This window comes from Poecilia reticulata, chromosome 18 (assembly GCF_904066995.2).
Source record: "Poecilia reticulata chromosome 18, P_reticulata-male-v2, whole genome shotgun sequence".
Classification (NCBI taxonomy): domain Eukaryota; kingdom Metazoa; phylum Chordata; class Actinopteri; order Cyprinodontiformes; family Poeciliidae; genus Poecilia; species Poecilia reticulata.
Window position 1 is genome coordinate 997,661 of NC_088847.1, and position 25,704 is coordinate 1,023,364.

The 25,704-nt window shown below is 41.0% G+C and overlaps 1 protein-coding gene across 6 annotated transcripts in view; it reads left to right on the forward strand.

Moving 5' to 3' along the window:
• Nucleotides 1–25,704, forward strand: part of afap1 (actin filament associated protein 1) — a 144,456-nt gene that overhangs the window by 90,615 nt on the left and 28,137 nt on the right. For all 6 annotated transcript variants that reach the window (XM_081599892.1, XM_081599895.1, XM_081599890.1 and 3 more), the window contains exons 5-9: nt 62–273; nt 1,218–1,397; nt 15,267–15,353; nt 15,997–16,072; nt 21,873–22,025. In XM_081599892.1, coding sequence (XP_081456018.1) covers nt 62–273; nt 1,218–1,397; nt 15,267–15,353; nt 15,997–16,072; nt 21,873–22,025 — 708 coding nt within the window. The remainder of the gene's footprint in view (nt 1–61; nt 274–1,217; nt 1,398–15,266; nt 15,354–15,996; nt 16,073–21,872; nt 22,026–25,704) is intronic.

The window sequence follows — 25,704 nt, forward strand, 5'->3', positions numbered from 1 at the left end:
ACCCTAACATAGTTAGCTTATTTCTGGTCAACGAAATGAAGAATAGTCTGTTTCCTCTCAGACTATGATTCAGATGCCATGAGCAGTTCCTATGAATCGTACGATGAAGAAGAGGAAGACGGGAAGAGTCAGAAAATGCGCCACCAGTGGCCATCTGAGGAGGCGTCCATGGACCTTGTGAAAGATGCCCGTATCTGTGCTTTTCTGTTGCGCAAGAAACGCTTTGGCCAGTGGACTAAACTTCTCTGTGTCATCAAAGACAACAAGCTACTGGTGAGAGATTGTTGAAAAGAAATACGGACAGAAATGGTTAAGCATAAACGTTACATGCGTGAATGACTGGCATCAGATCTTAGATGGTTTACATAGGATGGAAATAATTACTTTTTCAGGTAGACTTTTTTCCCTTTATTTAACCAGGTAAAACCCCATCAAGATCTAGATCTCATTTTCAAGAGGGACCTGGGCAGAAATCTGCAATGCATAACAACGTGGTTACACAAAAGTAATACAAATTAAAACATATGCACAAGTTTAAAACGCATTACTAAACAGTTTAAAAACAATGACACTGGTTGATAGAATCACTTGGTATGTTTTTAAAAACCACTCAAAATAAGTCCAATGAAATCAGATCTGACATCTTGAATTCAGACTGGAGCTGATTCCATGCTGTAGGAGCCATCACACTGAATGTGCTATTGGGATGTGATTTTCATCATGGATGTGCAGCCGACAAATCTGCAGCAACTCTGTGATGCTGTCATGTCAATATGGGGTAGACTCTCTGAGGAATGTTTCCAGTACCTTGTTGAATCTATGCCACCAAGGATTAAGACAGTTCTGAGGGCAAAACCTGGTACTAGCAAGGTGTACCTAATAAAGTGGCGGGTGAGTGTATGTACAGTGACAAATAATAAATTCTATTCTATCTTTTGCCCCTCTCTCACAACCCGCTTTCCTGTCTGAGCACTCTCAAATTAAAGCCACTGGAGCTAAAAAAAAAAAAAAAAATGGCACAAATGAAGTTAGTGGGAAAATGTAATAAATTTACTAACTTCATTTGTGAATTAAAAAAAATGTTCATGTTCTAATTGTAAAGCTCTGTGAAAATAAAGTTTTCTGGTTGTTATTCCTCCCTGTGGTATTTAGACATCTGCACCAACAGTCATTTTCATCCACTAAGCGATAAACCACCTGTTCCTATCTACTTGTAGTGCTACAAATCTTCTAAAGACCAGACCCCACAGATGGAGCTCACTCTGTCAGGATGCATCATCATGCACATCCCCAAAGATGGCAGAAAGAAGAAGCATGAACTGAAGATTGTCCACCAGGGGGCAGATGCCCTGGTGCTGGCAGTGCAGAGCAAAGAACAGGCCGAGGAGTGGCTCAAGGTAATTCAGTGAACCAGCACCTGCTTGTAACGTGTTTTCTACTTATTGGACCACAGAGCTAAATCCCCTGATGAGGGAATAATATGGGGAAATTTTCTGCCATAATCCAAGAGCACACATGTTCAGTCTTAAGGCAGAATGTCATGTCTTTTGTTCTCAAAACTTTTAATACTTTTTCTTACATTGCTTGCATTTATATTTTCAAAGCAGGAAAATTATTTTTAAGTATTTTTGAATTAGATTAATACATGGTTCAGCATATTTAAATATTCTTAATTGGGAAAACGGAATAGATTTGGAATAGAATGTTCTGATATTGATGTATGATTAGCATTTTACAAAGCACACAACCAGTCATAATTTAAAAAATATATTATTTAGTAATATCCACAGTGGTGCAGTTGGTAGAGCTGTTGCCTTGCAGCAAGAAGGGAAGATTCTGGGTTCGATTCCCGGTCTTTCTGCGTGGAGTTTGCATGTTCTCCCTGTGCATGGTGGGTTTTCTCCGGGTACTCCGGTTTCCTCCCACAGTCCAAAAACATGACTGTCAGGTTAATTGGCCACTCCAAATTGTCCCTAGGTGTGAGTGTGTGTGTGTGTGTGTGTGTGTGTGTGTGTGTGTGTGTGTGTGTGTGTGTGTGTGTGTGTGTGTGTGTGTGTGTGTGTGCGCGCGCATGGTTGTGTGTCTCTGTGTTGCCCTGCCACAGACTGGTGACCTGTCCAGGGTGACCCCGCCTCTCGCCCGGAACGTTAGCTGGAGATGGGCACCAGCAACCCTCCCGATCCCACTAAGGGACAAGGATGTAAAGAAAATGGATGGATAGTAATATCAATACATATTTATCTAAATATACAAACACAAAATAATACAATCATAGAGAAACAAAGAGGATTAATGATTAATACTGAATAATATCTATTAAACTGCACATATTTATATACACATGGGTAAATACATAATATCCATATATGTTTTGTTCATGTTTTCCAGTCCAGTTGTTGTAGCTGAGATTCAGCAGCTGAGATTCATCCGTGAGATGCAGTGAATCCATCTCTCCTTATAGACATTTCCAATTCTTCCTCACATCGTTTTCTTTATGAAACCTTCTAAACAAAAACGGGTGCTATCTTACTTTTGACAGAGTGAAAGAATTACAAAATTATAAAATCTCAGTTAGCCTTCATAGCGGACCTGAACCTCTGAGTTACACCAAGCACTATAGCTAATATTAGCTGGCATTTTGCAGGTGGACCTAAATACAGTATGGTAATATTCTATTCACAAAATATAAACGGTAATATGTCCACCTTACTTGTGAAATGTTATCCCCCGAGATCTCACATCAATGGTTTGTCAATATAACCAAAAATATCTGGCAGAGACCACGTTTGAGTGTGAGGAGAAGTTTGGAGTTCAATTGTTACAAGTTTTGAGAAGAAAGACATGTGTGAGGGTCGCCTTTAAATGAACCAAAACACACCGAACTGCCCAGCACAACATGCTGAGTTAACAAACATGACTAGTTACTTACTGTTCAATCTCCTAACACAAAGTAGGAAGCAGTGATTTTTTTAATGGGAATATTTGTTTCACATTCTTAAAGAATATCAAACAGATTTGACCGGTTATATCACTAGTGTAATAGCCCAATCACTTGCCATAAAACAATTAAAATAGGTTTCAGAGCACTTGCAAAGAAAAATTTCAAAGTCAAAAACTCTGAAAAAGCATCATTGTGGTATTCACCAGGAGATGGATGCAAGATTTTCCCTACTTCATACCTAATGTCTACTGGAGATGGTCAACAACCCCTCCAACATCCTTCAAGGTTTAGAGGGTGATTTATGGATTAATTGATGGATAAAAGGCACCTTGTTTCAACAACATGCAAATGCAGGCTTCAGGGCCATAAAGGGGGGAAAAGTTAGGACAATTCCTAGGGCCAATGACCGACAGGGGGCCCTCCACAAAATATATTTTTTATTTTTCTTCATAGTAATAGAAAAAAAATCGGGGCCCTGTCAATTACAAAATTAATGAATCGTGTTTTTTAAATTGTTTTTATCAGTAAAAAAAATAAATGTTACCATTCAAAGACCAAAATGCACGCATCCATATTTACACTGAAGTGAAGTTAAAGCTGCAGTATGCAACTTTTATTACCAAAAAGTACACATTTGTTAAGACTGTCAGGATGTTGAGAGATTACCTGAGAATAATTGAATTCCTCTCTAGGAACAGCCGATCAGAGGCAGGAGGTGGGTTTTAGCGCTGTCAATCACAATCTTTAGCTGTCAGTAGAAGGTCAGGGAGGAGCTGAAGGAGATTCATGTTTTCACAGATTATCTGTCTCATAACAAACTGTCATGACAAGAAAGCAAGGCAGTTACATGCCTTTAAGATTGTGCCGCTTTTTATGGGTCAAATGGACTCAAGAAATTGAACAGCAGGGGGCCCAATGTAATTTTATGCCATGGGGCCCAAGTTTCCTGGCAGTGCCCCTGACAGGCATGAACTATTATGCTTGACAGAGTGAACTTTGAATTTTAACTGTGTAATATTTATTGCCATTCAGTGGTCAACAGACTTTACATGTTGTGATACCAACCTGGCTAGAATTGAGCCTTTAAAAAAGGTAGTATAAAAAAGTATCTGTTATTGTAGGTTCCGTGGGTATAATTATACACCAAAGTAGGTTGTGCCATATATGATTTAAAAGGATAGCGACATATTGGCTAATCAATATCCAATTAAAATATATCCATCCATCCATTTTCTTACACCCTTGTCCCTCAGTGGGGTCGGGAGGGGTGCTGGTGCCCATCTCCAGCTAGCGTTAATTAAAATATATAATTCATATAATAGTATATGACCTCACATTGTCACATGAGCTATTACTGGCACAACCAACCATTCAGGATACTTATTTGATATCATGAGACCCAATATAATGTAAATTTAGTCTATTTTAGTTGGGGCCGGGACTTTAACATATTAATTTCTATTAATTAATTACAAAGATTTTAACATGTCACTCTGACACGGAGTCAATAGATGCAATAATCAATATATAACACAGACTTTATCAAAGATACAAACATCAGTTTATATTGGCTGCTTCTCACACCAATGACACATCAGTCAGCAGTATGTTATTTTTAAGGGATCCATGATTAGTTGTAACAATAGATTTTGTTTAAGAAATATTTATTTTAGATGTGAAAGCAATACAACAATAATACAGCGTGTATGGTCACACGAACATCGCCATGTTGCTCATATTGCAATGCATTCATTCAATCAATCAATCAAATTTTATTTGTGCAGCACATTTCAGCAGCAAGGCATTTCAAAGTGATTTACATAATTAAAAACAAACAGAGTCATGTAACATTGAATAAACAGTAAGAAAGAGAAAGATAATAATAATAATAAAAAATAAAAGTTAATAAATAAATAAAGATAAAAACCCGCACCCCTTTTCAACCACGGGGGGACGACACCAGCACCCCTTTACACTTCTTAGAGAGGGGGACGGTACCCGCGCCTCTCCCGGGGGCTTTACATCATTAAAAAGAGGAAGAAAAAGAAATTAATAAATAGATAAAGACATTAAAGCCTGCACTCTAACCCCAATTTAGCCATAGGCAACTCTAAACAGGTGGGGTTTAAGTTGAGATTTAAAGACACCCAGTGTTTCAGCTGCATTCTGGGTAAAAGACGTCTGTAGGTCCAACTGCTCTAGCTCCGTCCAGGCAAAACAGTGATGAGTAATGCCTTTAAGCCTTTTTAAATTTTAACCAGAGCGCGTTGAAATCAGTGACAAGGTAGAAATCATAAGAGGTAATGAAGTTGAAGAGGACCAAACAAAGGAAGAGCACAGAGTTATCCCTAGGAGCTGGTGTTTTGATACTATTGCCTTCAGCTTTATAAATGAAACTATGAATGACACGTACCTCTGGTTGGACTGTGTGATCCAGTAAATACTTCTATAGTTCTCTGTCCAGTCCAGTAACAGCTGTTTAGGGTCTAATCTTAATCTGCAATAAACGGGGCGGCAGTAGCTGGTTATACTGCCACAGTGCTCCACTAGCATTAAAAAGAGTTCCCAGCTGTTCTGTCATTTGTGAATAAAAACTGTCAGCATGGCATTTGTTTTTATCTTGTGAATGTAATGATCACTTGTTAGAGCCTTGAACCGTTTTGCTCATACAATGACTCTTTGGTGTATCACAAACAGGATTTTTTTAGTTAATATGAAAATTACAACATATTTAGCCCATGTGCAATTAATCTTGGATCCCTCTAATTAAAAGTCATAATTAGCACCCAAACTCTGACTCCAGTTTGCTCAGTAGTACATCAGGCAGCAACAGTGGCTGCCTCTTTTCAATCGAAGAAATACAGTCCGTTCCCGCCCCCTCAGCCTCTGAGTCGCTCTCTTAGCCAGACCTATGGAGCCACAGTCTGTCATTTCCCCAACCAGACCCAATTATGTTTCCTGCAAGCCAAAACCCAACAAGTTGAAGATGCCAGTGCAATGGGACATGGGAGAGGTTTTGTGTGTTAAAGATTTTATTGGCGGATTTTCACATTTCCCACTACCCACCATTTGAGTTATGCATGTAGATCCCTTTCACTGCCAAGCCAAGATTTGATATGCAGGGACCCACCTACTTCCTCTGCAGTTACTAGAACTCCATTGCTTTTGATCCCTTAACTGAAAGACTAACTTATGGTCAGTCTAGTGAAGGATTATATATTAGAGACAGGGTAGAGACCATACATGTGTACCTCATTGGAAGGCTTTCTACATTGAGTTGCTTAATTAGGTGGTATGTTGCAAAAAAATAAGGAATTTGTCTATGTCCAAATGCGGCCCGTGGTCAAATTTCATCCGACCCGCAGCCTCTGTCATAAAATCAATAACGTCTGGCCCGGACGTAGAATTAATATATTGGGCAGCAGTACTGTTGCCTGCATATGGTGTAGCTTACACACTAAATGCTGTTCCTCGTTTACCCACTAGAGGGCAGCAGCCCGTGTGACTCCCCTCAATTTTCTAAAATGGCGACTATCAACAAAAAAAGGAAAGTTGACAGCGAGGGCCGATGATTCAAGGATGGCTGGAAATTAGACTATTTCTTCACTGAAATACGCAACAACTGTGTCTGCCTCATTTGTAAAGAGACTGTGGCTGTTTTTAAAGAGTTCAATGTGAAGCAACATTACCAAACGAGACATGCTGACATACGACAAGATCACAGGGAAGGAACGCAGCGAGAAACTGAAGCAACTTGAAGCTAATTTAATCTCACAGCAGCGACATTTTGCAAGAGCCTAAGAGTCAAATGAGAAGCTACAAAGGCTAGTTACGAGGTAGCCGCGCTGACCGCAAAGCATTGCAAACCTTTCACCGAGGGTGAATTTATCAATGACTGCGTGATGACTATGGTGAAGAAAATCTGTCCTGAGAAGCAGCAAGAGTTTGCCAAAGTCTGCCTGGCACGTAACACTGTGGCACGCAGAGTTGAAGAAGTGTCATCAGACATCAAAAGACAGTTGGGAGTCAGAGGAAAGGAGTTTGACTTTTTTCACTAGCTTGCGAGGAAAGCACAGACGCCTCTGACACTGCTCAGTTACTTATTTTTTTTAAAGGAGTGGGCAACGAAATGAACGTTACCGAAGATCTACTTGAACTCAAGAGCCTGAAAAACCAAACGAGAGGAACAGATTTATTCTCTTCTGTTTGCGCTGCCGTGGATGACATGAAACTCCCCTGGAATAAAATTTCTGGGATTATTACAGACGGCGCACCATCCATGACTGGTGAACGAAGTGGATTAGCAACACTAATAAGAAACAAAGTAAGTGAAGAAGGGGGTAAAAAGCTGTAAAACTCCATTGTATCATTCATCAGCAGTTCTGTGTGCTAAACATCTCCAATACGAACATGTTATGGAACCGGTGAGAAAGGCTATTAACTATATCCGCTCCAGAGCGCTATGCCACCGTCAGTTCCAACAGTTTCTAAGCGAGATTCATGCGGAATATGGAGATGTTGTCTATCACACTGACGTGAGGCTCAGTCGGGGTTCTGCATTGTCACGCTTCTACTCTCTTAGGAAAGAAATCGGTGAGTTTTTGGCTGAAAAAGGACAACCTATGCGAGAACTAAGTGACCCTATGTGACTGGCTGATTTGGGGTTTCTAGTTGATGTTACAAAGCACCTTAATGTCCTGAACACCAGTCTCCAGGGACCAGACGCAGTCATAAGCCAACTATATTCGCACATCAAAGCCTTTGGAACCAAGCTGCAACTGTTTGAGAGACACCTGTCGCCGACCCAACCCAATACTGCACACTTTTCAGCGCTGCAAGAACTCATGACCAGATTCCCACAGAGCAATGTCAGTGCACAAACGAGGCGGTAAGTATCAGATATTTCATCTCTGCCTGAAGAGTTTAAACAACGCTTTCGGGATTTTGCAGCCATCGAGAAGGAGATCGCTCTTTTTTCACCTTTCTCCGTGGACACAGATGATGTTCCAGACCCTTTGCAGCTGGAGCTCATTGAGCTGCAGTGTGACGCAGAGAGCCGCGGTCGGCACCAGCAGCTTTCTCTCGCCAATTTTTAACGACAGCTGGATAAGGACAGGGTTCGAGAGATTCGAGCATTTGGTAAAAAAATGCTAAGCTTGTTTGGGTCGACGTATTTGTGTGAGAAGACATTCTCGGTTATGAACTTAAATAAAAGCCCTGTGAGGACACGGCTAACAGACTCTCACTTACGAGACATCTTGCGCATCATTATCACTGCCTTTGCGCCAGACCTGGCCTATATGCTGCAGTCCAGATCTCAGTATCACCGTCACATTAATGCAGACAAGTCATTTGTCATTTACAATTAGTCTCTGAATAATTTTAGTTTTTTTTTAAGAAATCAGTCATAAATTCAGACAAGTTTTCACTCCAGAATAATAAGCTTTTAAAAATGTAATCAACATTTATAGTTATGTAGCCCCTGGTTATAAACCATGCTCTTAAGGCCCTTTAATATTTACAAAATATTTACAAGGTTGGTTGTATGTACATAGAAAATATAAGTGAGAAACTTGTATTATTGTTTTTGTACATTTTTGACCCGAGTGATTATACACATGCGGGGAGCGGATACTGTTGTGAGTAGCGTGAGAAAGAATGAGAAAAACAGAAAGCCGAAGCTTTTCTGGATCAATTATCTCATTAGTTTAAAGACTGTATTGAATTTCCTATCTATGAAGTAGTTTAGATTAACGAGGGACAAGTGAACTCAACAGAGAGAGAGAGAAAAAAAAGAACGCGGGAGACGACAAGGAGGAAGCTGATGGAGACCGCTGCTAATGCGTGCAGAGGTTGAGGTGTGAGCGAAAACTGGACTGTTTTATGCACGTTCTGCATAAGTAAACTTGCACTCGGCGGTTAGGATACCGGAACAAGTGTTTTGAAGTGAAGAACTGCGGAGGATAACTGCGGCTGATCCGAGGATAACTGCGGCTGATCCGAGGAGAACTGCGGCTGATCCGAGGAGAACTGCGGCTGATCCGAGGAGAACTGCGGCTGATCCGAGGAGAACTGCGGCTGATCCGAGGTGGCTAGAGGAACGTGTCAACATGACGACGCTAGTTTTAGCATGGTTGAGGAGGAGTCCTGCAACTCATGTTGCGGAGTTCTAAGAGAAATTGGATTCGCAAAGCAACCTTGACGGAGAGGACGAAAAGCTGAGCGAGCAGGTGTTGATATGACTATTGTCATATCAACAAGTGCAGGGCTCATTTGAGCAAGTAATAACTTGCTCATTTCTGTTATTTTATTTAAAGATTCTGTAAATATTGACCTGCCATGGTGAGATATTTTTTTATGTTTCAAATGTAATTTGCACTCAAGAGTACAATTACTTCTTTTTAACCGTTAGACAAAAGTTAGTGCTAAAAAAGTGAAGTGAATTGATTATTCAATTGCATATGACATGCATGTTTCAAATGAACCAAAAGACTTGCTTAAGATCGCTGGAATTAAAATAAAAAAGCAAATGTGAAACACAGAATGGCTTGCTGAAATTAATTTAAATATATTGCTGTTCTATGTAAAGAATGTCCGCCACGGTTGGCCCCCCTACATTTTCAACACACCAAATCTGGCCCCCTTTGCAAAAAGTTTGCACACCCGTCTTAGCAGATTGGAGGTATGACGGGTTCTTGTGATCTGTCCAGACCAGAATGTGGTGTTCAGCTCCCTCCAGCCAGTGGTGCCATTCTTCCAGCGCTAGCTTGATAGCCAGGAGTTCTCTGTCCCCCACGTTGTAGTTTCTTTCCGCCGGCGAGAGTCTACAGGAGAAAAAGGCACATGGATGAAGCTTGTGGTCATGATCAGAGGTCTGGGAGAGCACCCAGCCCCTGTATCGGAGGCATCCACCTCCACCACAAACTGCTTCTTGGGGTTGGGCTGGACGAGTATGGGTGCTTGTGCAAACTGGGACTTGAGCTCAGCGAAGGTGGCATCAGCTTGAGGGGTCCAGGCAAACACCTTCTTGGTGGAGGTAGGAGCGGTTAGGGGAGACGCAGTTTGGCTATAGTTGCGTACAAATCTTTGGTAGAAATGAGCAAATCCCCTCAAGTGGAGGAGTTTAAGTATCTGGGGATTTTGTTCACGAATGAGGGAAGAAGGAAGCGGGAGATCGACAGGCGGATTGGGGCAGCGTCTGCCATGAAGCGGGCGCTGTACCATTCCGTCATGGTGAAAAGAGAGCCGAGTCAAAAAGCGGAGCTCTCGATTTACCGGTCGATCTACGTTCCCACCCTCATCTATGGTCATGAGCTTTGGGTCATGACCGAAAGAACGAGATCAAGCGGCCGAAATGGGTTTCCTCCGCAGGGTGGCTGGGCTCTCCCTAAAAGAGAGAAGCTCGGTCATCCGGGAGGGACTCAGAGTAGAGCCACTGCTCCTCCACGTCGAGAGGAGCCAGTTGAGGCTCGGGCATCTGGTCAGGATGCCTCCTGGACGCCTCCCTGGCGAGGTGTTCCGGGCACGTCCCACCGGGAGGAGGCCTCGGGGAAGACCCAGGACACGCTGGAGGGACTATGTCTCTCGGCTGGCCTGGGAACGCCTTGGGATTCCTCCGGAGGAGCTGGAAGAAGTGGCTGGGGAGAGGGAAGTCTGGGCCTCCCTTCTGAAGCTGCTGCCCCCGCGAACCGACCCCGGATAAGCGGAAGAAAATGGATGGATGGATGGATGGATGGTCAATTTGACCCGGGGAGTCTTTAGTCATGCTACAGTGTCAGAAACCAAAAAATTCCTCCAAAACTTTTTTGTATCTGATTATTAACTCCAATACTAACCATTTCAATCAATATTTGTGTAATGATGTTTTTTTATTTCTCACAAATAAAGGATCAATGACGACAATTTACTCATTTGGACATAAAAAATGTGATTTACATTTTGTTTTATACATAGAGTGCACCTATTCAGACAAATAGAAAAAGTTTAATGCAGAAAAAATACTTTTAACTATTTAAAAAAAATTTAAACTTTGAAACGGGTCAATTTGACCTGCAACATAATAGGAGGGTTAATCCTCTGTAGTCTATGCAGGGCCGCAGGAACCCATCTTTCTTCCCCACAAAGAAAAACCCTGCGCCTAATGGAGAGGACAAAGTGCGGATTATGCCAGCAGCAAGAGATTTGTTTATGTTAAGGAAGAAGTTTTATACAATTGAATTTAGCAAAACTCTGGCTCTGATTCTTCTTTTGATCCCGGGTTCTCTCGCGTGGCCACGTGTGGGGACAAAAACACAACAATGCGTGTTGACGTCACAGAATTACAGAATTTAATCCAATCAGAAGAAAGTATAAGATAGTACAGGAAACTGGAAAAACACAGATACAAACATTGTTACCTGAGACAAGAAGACAAAGAAATATCAAGGACGTCCTTGGAGAAAGAGCTGGTGCAGAAGTAAAATAAATCAGCTTTTTTCTGAATTGTTTCCCTTGTGCACAAACTTTTATACCTGTAGGTGTGTTTTCCTCTTTAATGTATTCAAATAAGGCGTATCTCTACTTGACCAACTGGAAGGCATCTCTGGCCCTTTTAAATTTAGAAAGTCCCTGCAGTTTGTTCACAAGATCAAACACCTTTTGTTAAATAAGGTGGAAGCAGACTCTCTGAATTCATGGTGGTTTATGTCTTTCACAGATCAGTGTGAAAAGCTAGAACTTCCTACTGATTGTTTCCAGACAGACAAAGAGCAGATCAGAGATCTTGGCAAACCATCTGATTTAACTACAGTAAAATAAAGATCAATAGGTCAGAATATGTTATAAATTTTAAAACTATAATTATGGTATTTCAATCAAGTCATGATAAATTCTAAAACTAACTTATTTTTAATTTATTTTCTTAACACTATCCGGCTCTACAGCCATCTGGGCCAAGAGAAACAGATGAATGAACCTCACAGGTAGCTGTGAAATTCTGGTTTCTCTCCTGCTCTGCCAGGAACAAACCTTTAATACTGTATTTTAATTCAATGAAAAGTTCTCCAAAAACCCAATTTGTTCTTCTGCACTCAGCATCTCCAAGGTTTAGTCCTGATATCAAACCAAAAGCAATAAATAATATCAACAGAAAATAATGAAGTACAATTCCTGTTTCTAATTAGGAATTAGAAACAAATAAGAATTAAGACATTCATTCACCATAAACCTAAGTATTTTCTAATACTAAAAAAACACTTTCATTTGATTGTAATATAGTCAGAAATAATACAATTTCAAATGCATTCATCATTGACTAAATTAATTCTAAAACAAGATAATACAATTTTCAGTCAAAACATGTTATTAATAACTAAGAAAAATGTCTTACAAATTAAATGTTAGTGATTTAAAACATTTTATGTTATTTTCAGTTTTTTACACCATGTCAGATGTTAGTTCTGGAAGATTTCTCATCCTGGTTACGTGAACCGACCAAAGTTCCCTTTCTCAGAGTAATTCAAGTGATACTGTCCTCCACCTTCCTGCATATGTTAATTTATGACCTCCTGTCTTTAATGATAAGACCCCAGGGGTCTGAGCCGAAGCTCTCCTGCAGATCTCTATTCTCCTTTGTACTTTAAATGCTTAATCCAGCAATAGTTCTTAGGGTTTTAAATCACTAACAAGATTCAAGATTAAGAAATTCGTTCTAAATGGTTTAAACTGTGTTAAACACTAAAAATAGTCATTTTTCCTCAACAGTGTACTCTTCCATTGTTTGTCGTTCGGTTCTGAAAATGTTGTATAGCCTACTGTTGGGTAATGGAGCACCAGGCAGGAGGTCAATGGTGCAGTCGTAAGGTCTTATCTACAGTTTTACTGAAAACTGTAGATAAATACTCACTGGGAACGGAGGAGATGTCTGATGGTTCGACCTCTGCTTGTTATTGCTATTTTGGCTTCGGCCCAATTGATATGGGGGTTGTGTGTGACTAACCAGTCGAAACCCAGAACTATGGAGGAACTGGCTGCGGGAAAAACAAAAAATGTGGTCTCCTCGTTGTGATTACCTGAGATTAATAGTCATAGTGGCTTGGTTCGGTGGGTGATTTGTGGCAGGTTCTTTCTGTCCTGGGCTGAAACGCGGAGAGGGATTGGCAATGGTTCTACCTCGCTGGCGAGTTGCTGGACTATTTCAGAGTTGATAAGGTTCACACCCTGAGTCAATGAGAGCTGACAGGGAAAAAGATTTGTTATTATTAAACAGGGCGACGGAAATGATGAGGCGGGATTTGGATGTTTGTGGCTCCGGCAGTCTCCCCGTCTTTACTGCCGGACCTGCGGGTTTAAACGAATGGGACAATTAGCGATAACATGGTTGGGCTCACCACAGTAGAGGAAGAGCCGAGAGCGCATCCTTCTCTGGCGTTCTTCAAGCGTTAGGCGTGTGTGTCCCAGTTGCATTGGTTCGGGTTCCGGAGCTGAGGAAGAGGTAGGTAAAAGCTGAAGACTGATTACTGGACTGAGAAACTCGCGGAGAAAAGGTTCGGTGAGATCGCGCTCTTGCTCTGGAGCGGATCCGGTTATCCAATTTAATTGTTAAATTTATGAATTCGTCTAGAGACTCTGGTTCGTCTAGAGTGGCAAGTTCGTCTTTGATTTGTTAATTAAACCCATGAAAAAAGGCGCTTTTAAGTGCAGTAGCATTCCAATCAGAAGCAGCAGCTTTGATTCTAAAGTCAATATCTAAGTCTGACACGCTCCTCTGGCCCTGCTTTAACCCATGTAAATCACGGGATGCTGAAATCTTTTCAGTTTCCTGACAAAAAACTTGTTTCAGTTCTTTCAGGAACTCTGGAAATGTACATCCATAATTAGATGCTGACGTAAACCAGGCTTTGGCCCATTCCAAGGCTCGACCCGTCAACAGGGATAACATGCAAGATATTTTTGAGTCATCATGGGAAAAACTCTGCGGTGAATGGTTAAAGATTATAGTACACTGGAGGATGAAACCTTTAACCTTTCTTACATCACCTGAAAATTTATCTGGTGCACATGGACAGACCTCCGAAAACATGGAACGGTTTGGCGGATCAGGAGCCACAGACGGAGGGAATGAAGTGCTCGGAGCCTGCTGGACTGAGCTCTGTAGGAAGGTAGAGATTACTGATAACTGGTGGTTAGTTTCTGCTTGGCGGCTTCCTAGTTCTCTTAACGCGGAGTCGTGGGATTGAATTAAGGCGTGTTGTTCAGACAGTGCTCTTCTGATTGCGTCTACTGAGGTTGCGGTTTGGTCTGAGTGTTCTGTCATGTTGGTTTCAAGTCTTTTAACCCACATGCGAGAACACAATCAGGAGAGGCAGATAAATGAACAATAATAAGTTTATTGAATCCAGGGGAAAGGGGAATGGGAATGAATTCTGGAACAGATGACCGGATCGTCTTACTGTCAACGAGAGACAACGGATTAGTAAGAGTGGTTAAAATATTTTTCCAGGAGTGAACAGACAGGGTCTTACTTGGTGTGGAAGAATGTGGTTGCTGGCAGAGCGCTGGATGAGAGGGCTTCGTTGGAGGGTGGACAGGTATGTATGTGGCAGAATGAGCGGAGTCCGACTTGGTCCAGTTGTAACTAGTCTCCAGGTGGGTTCGGGCACGGGCAGGTATAACCTGTGGTGTCATGAAGGGGAGTCCACTGGAGACGGACCGACGACAGGGGGGAAGGCGAGCACACAAGGAGTGGCGTCCAACTGGTACTACCAACGGCGTTGAGGGGAGACACACGAGGGAGGAAACTCACACTCAGAGTCCCGGGGCAGACGGCACACTCGGGAACAACGGAGAGACAGCAGGTTCACCTGGCGAGGAAAACAACAAGAGATTAGCTCGAAGTAATTCACAGAGGGCCTTTCTCTGGAATGAATGTTACCAAGGTAAACAAACACTTAGGCAATGAGAAGTTGTTCAGCCGCTGCTTATATCCCTCCAGTCCACGCCCTCCAAACGAGCTGCAGGTGCATCTACGGGGTCTGCACCGCATCTCTCCAGGGGCTCTGCAACCTGGCGGCATCTGGTGGATGCCATGGGAAATAGCAGGTGATCCAGGAAAATCAACTTAAACCAACAAAAAAAGGGAAAAAAGAAACAAAAAACAAAACAGAAAAACAGACCCTGACAGTCTATTTGTTATTGACCTTCGTTATTGGATAATATTCTGCCATCCTGAGTTGACAGAATTCATTTATAAACTGAATTCACTCTGCACTCATTCATTATATGGGTTTTTTCATTTGTATATTGTCCTCAGCATTCTAATTAAAATAGTATTCCTTCTGTTTTCAAGGTGATGAGGGAGGTGTGTGTGAATGGAAGTGCAGACCTCGATGGAGCTGCATCTGGATTACCTGTCCTCAAAGCAGAACTGGAGAAGGTAAAAAATTAAACTCGCATGTTCTAAAGATTGGCAGCGTTGCAAAGTATGTCTGCTCTTTAAAGAATGTTTTCCCGCCTTATAGTCCAGTAGACTCTTTTTGATTCGGGACCAGAATTGCAACATTTGTAAAATTTTTGCCTTGGTATTTCAAGTTTATTATTTTTTTAAATAATTGTATTAGATATTCTCTGTCCTAGTTACTATTTTTGAACTAAACTTAACTTGGTTACATACTTGATAGACAGAGCAGAATTTGGTTTTCCACAAAAATCTTAATTTTTTTTCCATTTATGCAAGAGATGGACAGTTAACCAAATCGGTTGTTGTAGCAATAGATGCAAAGGTTTCCAGAGTCGTTAAAACATTAAGTACACATTTATCACTTGCCTCCTGATGTGTTTGCAGCAAATTTGAACTGTACTGCAATCCCTTAGTAAGTTAACACTGCAGATTGAGTGTCAGCCTTATCAGCCAGTTCAACCTGCTACAGAAATTCCTAAAATTTTTATTTTGTACATTACGTTTAGATTGCAACTTTGGGACTGTTGTGCCTTTTTTAACCCTTCAGTATTGAGGAACTATGCTGTTTACTCCTCTTTGAAGCCACTCCTCTTCTGCTTTGGTGATTTTCTGTTGGCAGAGAACATCATCTGACCGTCCGAGCTCAGATGGTGAAGCAACCCATGAGAATGGACACAGTGACGGCAAAGACCAAGGTGAGAGTCACAGGAAGTAAACAACGTGGAACATTTCGGTTGACTTTAGCAGCACATAAACATACCGTGTCATCGGGGCACGGTAAAGGGGGGAAAAGTTAGGATAATTCCCAGGGAGGGACAAAGGGCCCTCCACAAAATAGTTTTGTTTTTTTCTTCATAGAAATAGAAAAAAAAACTGGGGCCCTGTCAATTACAAAATTAATTATATTGTGTTCTTTAAATTGTTTTCATCAGTAAAAAATAAATGTTACCACTCAAAGACCAAAATGCACACATCCATATTTGCACTGAAACCCCCAGGCCCCTCTGGATCTTCATGAAATGGTTCATTCCTGCTTGGCGCGCTTGATGGTGACGATGTTCAGCAGCAGAAAGACTGTGGCATTTACTATGCTGCTAAGAAAAATAGTAAACTCAGGTTTACAAAAAGAGAGAGAGGAAAAGTCAATTATAATTTTATTTATTATAAAATTATAATTAAAAATCTGGTTTGTTCCTCACATGTACAAAGTTTTATAGTAAAGGCGTATTCTTCTCTTTAATTTATTCAAATAAGGCTTATCTTTGCTCATCCAACCAGAAGCTGTCTCAGACCCTCTTTAAAGTTAGAAGCTCCCTGCAATTTGTTTCCAATATCAAACATCAGTTGTCACCTTTTTCTAAACAAAGTGGAAGCAGAGCTACGGAAGCGCATTGCTATCACGCAGGAAAAAAAAAATTCGAGCGCTATCACGTTATAACGTGATACGTATCTTGTTAAAACGTGATACGTATCTTGTTAAAACGTGATACATATCACGTTATAACGTGATACTATCTTGTTAAAACGTGATACGTATCTTGTTAAAACGTGTTACGTATCTTGTTAAAACGTGATAATTCTATGTCCAGGAAGTGGCGGTATTATGCTAGGCTAGTACAGTGGCTGACATGAATTGGTCAGGTTTCCCTTCATGTTTGGTCTACACGGATATGGATGCTGCTTTGCACTGTGGTTAAAACCATTAATAGCATGCTACTCTGAGCAGGATCCTACACAGAACGGGCTGCACAGAAGGAAACGTCAGTTTGGTTCTCTAGCTGTGGCGGCGTTCCTGACTGTCTGGATCGAAGCTGAAGTTGGCTTCCGTTTGTAGCTTCTGATTCAGGAAATGGCTAAAGAGCGATTAGAACGGAGGCTCAGATGTATTTGCTGAACATTTTCTGTAAAACATTTTTATTGAACAGTACAATAGGTGCATAACGGCAACGGCTGTTCGTAACCAAGCAACCAAAATAAACAGAAGGCTAGATAGTGGCAAAAGACAAAAAATTAGATCCTGTTAAGCATTCTTCAAAATAAAAGACTTCCTCTCTCTTCCCTTTTGTCAAAATAAATCATAAATAAAGCTTTGAATTTAATTATTTTTCACATCACCTTTTTGTAATTATGTACAATCAAGTTACATTCAGTAAATAATAATAAGCATTTAAATTATACTTAACATATGACTGTAATTAAGTAACTCCGTCCATTTTCTTTACACCCTTGTACGTTAGTGGGCTCGGGAGGGGTGTTGGTGTCTATCTCCAGCTGACATTCTGGGCGAGAGACGACAGGTCGCCAGTCTGTTGCAGGGCAACAAAGAGATACACAACAACACACACACACACACACACACACACACACCTAGGGACAATTTGGAGAAGCCATTTAACCTGACAGTCATGTTTTTGGACTGTGGGAGGAAACCAGAGTACCCGGAGAAAACCCACGCATGCACAGGGAGAACATGCAAACTCCATGCAGAAAGACCCGTGCCAGGAATTGAACCCAGAACCTTCTTGCTGCAAGGCATCAGCTCTACCAACTACACCACTGTGCAGCCCTGTAAATAAGTAACTAATCATGGAATTAGATTTAACATGCAAGTGTTAAGAAATCACCTGATATGCTTTAAAAACAAACATACATCGACACTTCAAATCTGGAGTAGATTATTCTATGCCAATGGCAGAATATTTCAAACCTAGTTTGTGATTTGTGAAACCTTTATCTGAATTGTGAAACTTCAAACATGAGAGATTTAAAAAACTTTTTGTATCTGGAATGCATTATAAATGAACTATCACATTTACAATATTTGCTATTATTTTAGCTTTCTGTTTTCTTTCATTTTTTGTCCTAGAGCACCTGCCTTTCTGTTTGGCTGTTGTGGTTTACAGGGATGCATTTTAACTTGAGAGGAAGTCTTTTATTTTGAAGAATGCTTAACAGGATCTAGTTTTGTCTTTTGCCACTATCTAGCCTTCTGTTGATTTCGGTTGCTTGGTTACGAACAGCCGTTGCCTTTGTTCAGCAAGTGTACTGTTAAAAAAAAAAGAAATCTGAACAGAAAATGTTCAGCAAATACATCTGAGCCTCCGTTCTAATCGCTCTTTAACCATTTCCTGAATCAGAAGCTACAAACGGAAGCCAACTTTAGCTTCGATTCAGACAGTCAGTAACGCCGCCACAGCTAGAGAACCAAACTGACGTTTCCTTCTGTGCAGCCCGTTCTATTTAGGATCCTGCTCAGAGTAGCTATTAATGGTTTTAAGCACAGTGCAAAGCAGCATCCGTATCCGTGTAGACCAAACATGAAGGGAAACCTGACCAATTCATGTCAGCCTAGTATAATATCGCCACTTCCTGGACATAAAATTATCACGTTTATACAAGATAAGTATCACGTTTTAACAAGATACGTATCACGTTTTAACAAGATAGTATCACGTTATAACGTGATATGTATCACGTTTTAACAAGACACGTTATAACGTGATAGCGCTCGAATTTTTTTTTTCCTGCGTGATAGCAATGCGCTTCCGTACAGAGCTTCTCCTCCACTGGCCTGAACTCCTGCTGTTTTATGGCGTTTCACAGATCAGTGTGAAGCTGGAACTTCTGATTCTTTCCCACACAGACAAAGGGCAGATCAGAAGATTTAGCAGGCAATCTGCTGTAACTACAGGTAACATAAAGATTAGTCCAAAAACTGTATTTAGGCTATTTCAATCAAGACATGTTGTTAACAACTAGGAGAGATTACAAATTAGATTGTATTTTACAGATATTCTATGTTGCATTCAGTTTTAAACCAGCTGTTTAAATCTTATCAAGGAGACAAAAAGGTTAAACTCACACAAACAGCCACGACCCCCTGTGGATGCCTGCTGAGTCCACAGAGAGGTTAAGAACTGTGTTTTAAATTATAGAAAACTAAAACTAAACTATTTTAATTCAACTTATTGTGTTATGTTTAATAGAAACATCCTACAAATGAGATGCCTACTGAACCATGGAGAAAATTTAGAACCAAATTGTCTTATTTTAAAATGCTATTAATTTTATATAATATTGTGCATGTGGTTAAGTTTTAAAACTAGCATATTTTAAATTTATTTGCCTAACACCTCCTTAGTGAAGTTAAAGCTGCAGTATGCAGCTTTTATTAACAAAAAGTATACATTTGTTAAGACTGTCAATAAATTGAGAGATTACCGGAGAATAATTGAATTCCTCTGCCTTCTCCAGAGGCCAAATTCATGTGAAAACAAGAAGCACTTTGCTTGTCTTCTCAGTTATTTGGGTCGTCAGCTGAATGTTAACTCTTCTTTTGGTTGAGTTCTGCTATGTTAACTCTGAAGTGCATTTCATCCCAGATGCTGAATGTTAATGTTTGTTTTTTTTCCTGTCTTTGCCAAATCATCCTCAATTGGTTCAGCTTATTACCCAGAAACGTACAAAGCAAACAGAACATTTCTCATTTTCTGTCAAATCCCATCATGATCAACCATGTTCTTTTTGTAAGGTGTCACACAGAGTACCGATCAACTCAAGTAAACGTTTTTTTCTAAATAGATTTTACATCAGTTAATAGCTGGAAGAACAGTTTATCACATGGTACCTGCATGCAAAGCTTTACGTACAGTGTACACTTGAAACCAGAAGCTTATGTAAACTGATTAAAAAGACACATTCATCTTTTTTTCACTTTCTGAAGTTACATCAGACCACACTTTTCTTGTTTTAGGTCTGTTAAAATTACCCAAATTCTATTTTCTAAATGCAACAGTAATAAGAGAAAAATATGTTAAAGATTTATTTGCATATAAACATTGAAGAAAAGGCAAGATGTTGTCATGACTTTGGAAACTTCTATTAGGTTAAAGCTGCCGTATAATTTTGATAATGTTTTTGTCATATTTGTTAAAACTGTCATTATGTTGTGATATTTTGCTATGAGATGGGTAATCTGTGATGAGATGAATTTCCCCCTCATCATCCCTGAGCTACAATTGCTGTCTGAAGAAATGCATTGCTCCCAACAACAACCAATCAGAGGAGGAAGGTCTTAGCAATGCTGCTAAATGTGCTAATGGTGGAGAAATAACTTACCATTTCAGGAAAACCATTTGTCTGCAGTCATTGGTGGTCATGCTAACTAGTCTCAGCAGCCACAAAATGCCATGCCAGCTGCAGCGTATCAGAGAGCAAGCAGGGCAGTTGAAGAGAGGATGAGCAGCGCCAAATGAGATTGTGAAGTCTAGTTCACCCTTAGGAATAATTTCCAGATTCTTGAAGGTGCCACGTTCTTCTCAAATAAGAACATGGCACAACAAATAAGGTATATTAATTGAAACAATAGAAATTTGGCCTATAATTGAGATCTGCAGTCTACCAGCTAGCCAGTCTACCAGTTAGACAGAGGGAAGCGAGGGGTATAAGCGGACACTGAGTCAATATGACCCCGCTGAGACACACACAGGGCAAGATGGCATTTTGTTCTAATGCAGACGTTGTCAGAGTAATGCACACATAATATCTTTGGTAACACTTTATTTGAAGGGGTGTAAAGAAGACTGACATGACACTGTCATAAACACCCGTCATGAACATGAATAAGCCTTCATGAATATTTATGACTGTTGTTATAAAGCGTCATTCGGTAAATTATGACACTTTTAATACAAAGTTGACCAAGAAGTCATTACTGATATAAATTTGTTCTAAAAGTATTACTGATTGCACTTTAAAAATGAGGTAACTTTATGTTATTAAAGGTAAAGTTTAAACAGTAATGATTTCTTGGTTAATGTCAAGTTGTCATAGCAAAGACATTTTGAATAATGTCAACTTTGTATTAAAAGTGTTGTAATTTACCGAATGACGCTTTAAGACAACAGTCATAAATATTCATGAAGACTTATTCATGTTCATGACAGGTGTTATGTCATGTTTATGAAAGTGTCATGACAGTCTTATTCACCCCTCTTCAAATAAAGTCTTACCATATCTTCTTGATTCTTTCGCATTAAAACCCAGCGCAAACCCCAGTTTTCACTAAACAAATAGACCAAGCTGCACCCCAAAGTCTTGGCTTACTAAATGTCTGCTCTCCCTCCATCAGAATGAACCCAGTCATGTTTTCTCTTCTCTTTATATAAAAACTGGAACAAACCAACTTGTTGCACTACTGAAGATTTTTGGATTTAAAATAAGCAAAATTCACAGATGATGGAGATTAGCTTTTGATTATAAACTTGCTCTTTGTTTATAGTAATATTTAAGGCAGCTCTGTTTCTCCTTGCTATCCTTACTGTACTGATTTAGTAATCTACCTAAATGAGCAGGTTTCTATAGTAATTCCCCAAGCTTGAATTATTGCAGTGAATGTTCTGCAGAGGTATTTCAACTGAAACAATGCGTAGTTTTAATTATTTTTGTTTTAATCACTAACGGTGAATTATGACACAAAAGCCTTGATTCTTTCAGGAAAAGCAAAGAAAAACTCCAAATCAGAGCAGAAAACTGGGACTGTTGGAAAGGGAGCCAGCAAGAAGATCACCAAGATTATCAGTCTGGGGAAGAAAAAGCCATCCACAGATGAACAGACTTCATCTGCAGAGGAAGATGTTCCTACCTGTGGTAAGACTGGGTTTCATTAATCAAATTTAGAAAATGTCTTCTTCAAAGGCATGACTCATGCCTTTGAAGAAGGCATGAGTCATGTTCCATGTTGGAAGGTCCTGTTCATCAATGCACCGAATACTTTCTGGTACCACATAAAACTTTCAATTTTCCTGTTATTGATATTCACATTTACTCTCAACATTCTACTTCTGCTTTTGTTGGAGCCAGGGGCGCAAAAGTTCGGACAATTCCAAGGGCCAATGACCGACGGGTCCGCCACAAAATAATTTTTAAAATTTTCTTCACAGAAATAGAAAAAAATTGGGACCCTGTCATCGGTGGTCATGTTAACTAGCCTGAGCATTCACAAGATGCCAGGCTTGTGAATGCTCACAATGCTATTAGATGGGTAATCTGTGAAAAGATCAATTTCCTCCTCATCCTCCCTGAGCTATAATTACTGTCTGAAGAAACGCATTGCTCCCAACAACAACCAATCAGAGGAGGAAGGTCTAAATTTTGAGAGTAAATGTGAACATCAAATTAAAGAACATGATATTAGTTATATTGTGTACTTTAAATTGTTTTCATCAGTAAAAAATAAATGTTACCACTCAAAGACCAAAAACCACACATCCATATTTGCACTGAAACCTCCAGCCCCCTCTGGATCTGCATGAAATGGTTCATTCCTGCTTGGCGCACTTGATGGTGACGATGTTCAGCAGCAGTCAGTAGAAGACAAGAAAGACTGTGGCATTTACTATGCTGCTAAGAAAAACAGTAAAGTCAAAGAGAGAGAGAAAAAAAGACAAGACTGTCGATCTGTAGCCCAGTTTTTCTCCGAGGTGGTTGGAATGAGATTATCAACCATTTAGCACAGTTAGCTCAGCTGTTAGCTGTTTGCCTCCATTTCACTAGCATTTAAAGAAGCAAGGAAACAAAAATCCACCAACATATTAATATACACTGCTCAAAAAAATAAAGGGAACACTTAAACAACACAATATAACTCCAAGTAAATCAAACTTCTGTGAAATCAAACTGTCCACTTAGGAAGCAACACTGATTGACAATAAGTTTCCCCTGCTGTTGTGCAAATGGAATAGACAACAGATGGAAATTATTGGCAATTAGCAAGACACACTCAATAAAGGAGTGGTTCTGCAGGTGGGGACCACAGACCACTTCTCAGTACCTATGCTGTCTGGCTGATGTTTTGGTCAGTTTTGAATGTTGGTGCTGCTTTCACACTCGTGGTAGCATGAGACGGACTCTACAACCCACACAAGTGGCTCAGGTAGTGCAGATCATCCAGGATGGCACATCAATGCGAGCTAGAAGGTTTGCTGTGTCTGTCAGCGTAGTGTCCAGAGGCTGGAGGCGCTACCAGGAGACAGGCCAGTACACCAGGAGACGTGGAGGAGGCCGTAGGAGGGCAACAACCCAGCAGCAGGACCGCTACCTCCGCCTTTGTGCAAGAAGGAACAGGAGGATCACTGCCAGAGCCCTGCAAAATAACCTCCAGCAGGCCACAAATGTGCATGTGTCTGCACAAACGGTTAGAAACCGACTCCATGAGGATGGTATGAGGGACCGACGTCCACAGATGGGGGTTGTGCTCACAGCCTAACACCGTGCAGGCATTTGCCAGAGAACACCAGGATTGGCAAATTCGCCACTGGTGCCTTGTGCTCTTCACAGATGAAAGCAGGTTCACACTGAGCACATGTGACAGACGTGACAGAGTCTGGAGACGCCGTGGAGAGCGGTCTGCTGCCTGCAACATCCTTCAGCATGACCGGTTTGGCAGTGGGTCAGTAATGGTGTGGGGTGGCATATCTTTGGAGGGCCGCACAGCCCTCCATGTGCTCACCAGAGGTAGCCTGACTGCCATTAGGTACCGAGATGAGATCCTCAGACCCCTTGTGAGACCATATGCTGGTGCGGTTGGCCCTGGGTTCCTCCTAACGCAGGACAATGCTAGACCTCATGTGGCTGGAGTGTGTCAGCAGTTCCTGCAAGATGAAGGCATTGAAGCTATGGACTGGCCCGCCCGTTCCCCAGGCCTGAATCCGATTGAGCACATCTGGGACATCATGTCTCGCTCCATCCACCAACATCACGTTGCACCACAGACTGTCCAGGAGTTGGCGGATGCTTTAGTCCAGGTCTGGGAGGAGATCCCTCAGGAGACCATCCGCCACCTCATCAGGAGCATGTCCAGGCGTTGTAGGGAGGTCATACAGGCACGTGGAGGCCACACACAATACTGAGCCTCATTTTGACTTGTTTTAAGGACATTACATTAAAGTTGGATCAGCCTGTAGTGTGTTTTTTCACTTTAATTTTGTGTGTGGTTCCAAATCCAGGCCTCCATTGGTTAATAAATTTGATTTTCATTGATGATTTTTGTGTGATTTTGTTGTCAGCACATTCAACTTTGTACAGAATAAAGTATTCAATGAGAATATTTCATTCATTCAGATCTAGGATGTGTTATTTGAGTGTTCCCTTTTAATTTTTTGAGCAGTGTATTTAAGTTGTCCCCGTACCTTCCTCGTCCTTCCACGTCCTCCACTTGAGAGCAGACCCAACAAATAATTTCTTCTCTCAGCAGTTCTTCTCCTCCCCACCTCACTTGCGTGTGTAACGACATCCTGCCACAATTGAGGCAAGTCTGACACTGTTTGCCTCATAGGAAGACTTCCTCCTTCCTTCTCGTCCTTCTCCTCCTCACACTTGCTTGCTAAAACACGGAGCTCGAACCATCTTCACTGCGGTGGGTGACCGTGATGTCATCGGCCAAAATTATAACTTTTAATATAATGACGAAAGTTGCACATACGACAGTTTCAACAGCACAAACCTGCATAAACAGAGCACTAACGAAGTAGCCCACTTTGGTTTGTTTTGGAGCAATATGGGGTGACGGTGACGTCATCTGCCAAAATTTTAACTTTTAATATCTCAAAGAGGAAAGCTGCACAAACGAAAATTTTAACTGCACAAACCTGCACAACGGAGCACTAACGAAGTAGCCCACTTTGGTTTGTTTTGGAGCAATATGGGGGGATGGTGAACTCTGGATGACCTAAAAAAATTATTTTTAATATCTCAGAAACCAAAGCTGCACAAACGAAGATTTTTACGGCACAAACCTGCACAAATGGAGCACCAACCATTCAGACTATTTGCAGATTTTTTTGACGTGGGTGGGGTGTCAGCTTCACACATCTCTACCAGATCCTTGATGTGATGATTTATTTTCACCGTACAGACAGAAGAAAGTTGCACCTCTAGCACTCGCACATGAACAACACCTCCTCTCCTCTCTCGTATAATCATAACCGCAAGAACCTGAACTACACGAATGGAAGTCATGTGAGGTGCTTGCCTCAATCCTTGTAACGATTTTGTTTTCATCCCCTCTAGCAGTCTTACATGAACAACACCTCCTCCTCTCTCGTACAATCATTACACCAAGAACCTGAACCACGCAAACGGAAACCATGTGAGATGCTTGCCTCGATCCTTGTGATCATTTTGTTTTCACCGAAGAGACAGACAAAGGTTGGGCCTCTAACACTCGTACATAAACAACACACCCATCTATGATCCTCCTGGACCACACAATCGTCACAGTAGGTTCTGTGACGATCCTAACGCAATGGACCTTCTTCACACTGGTCCT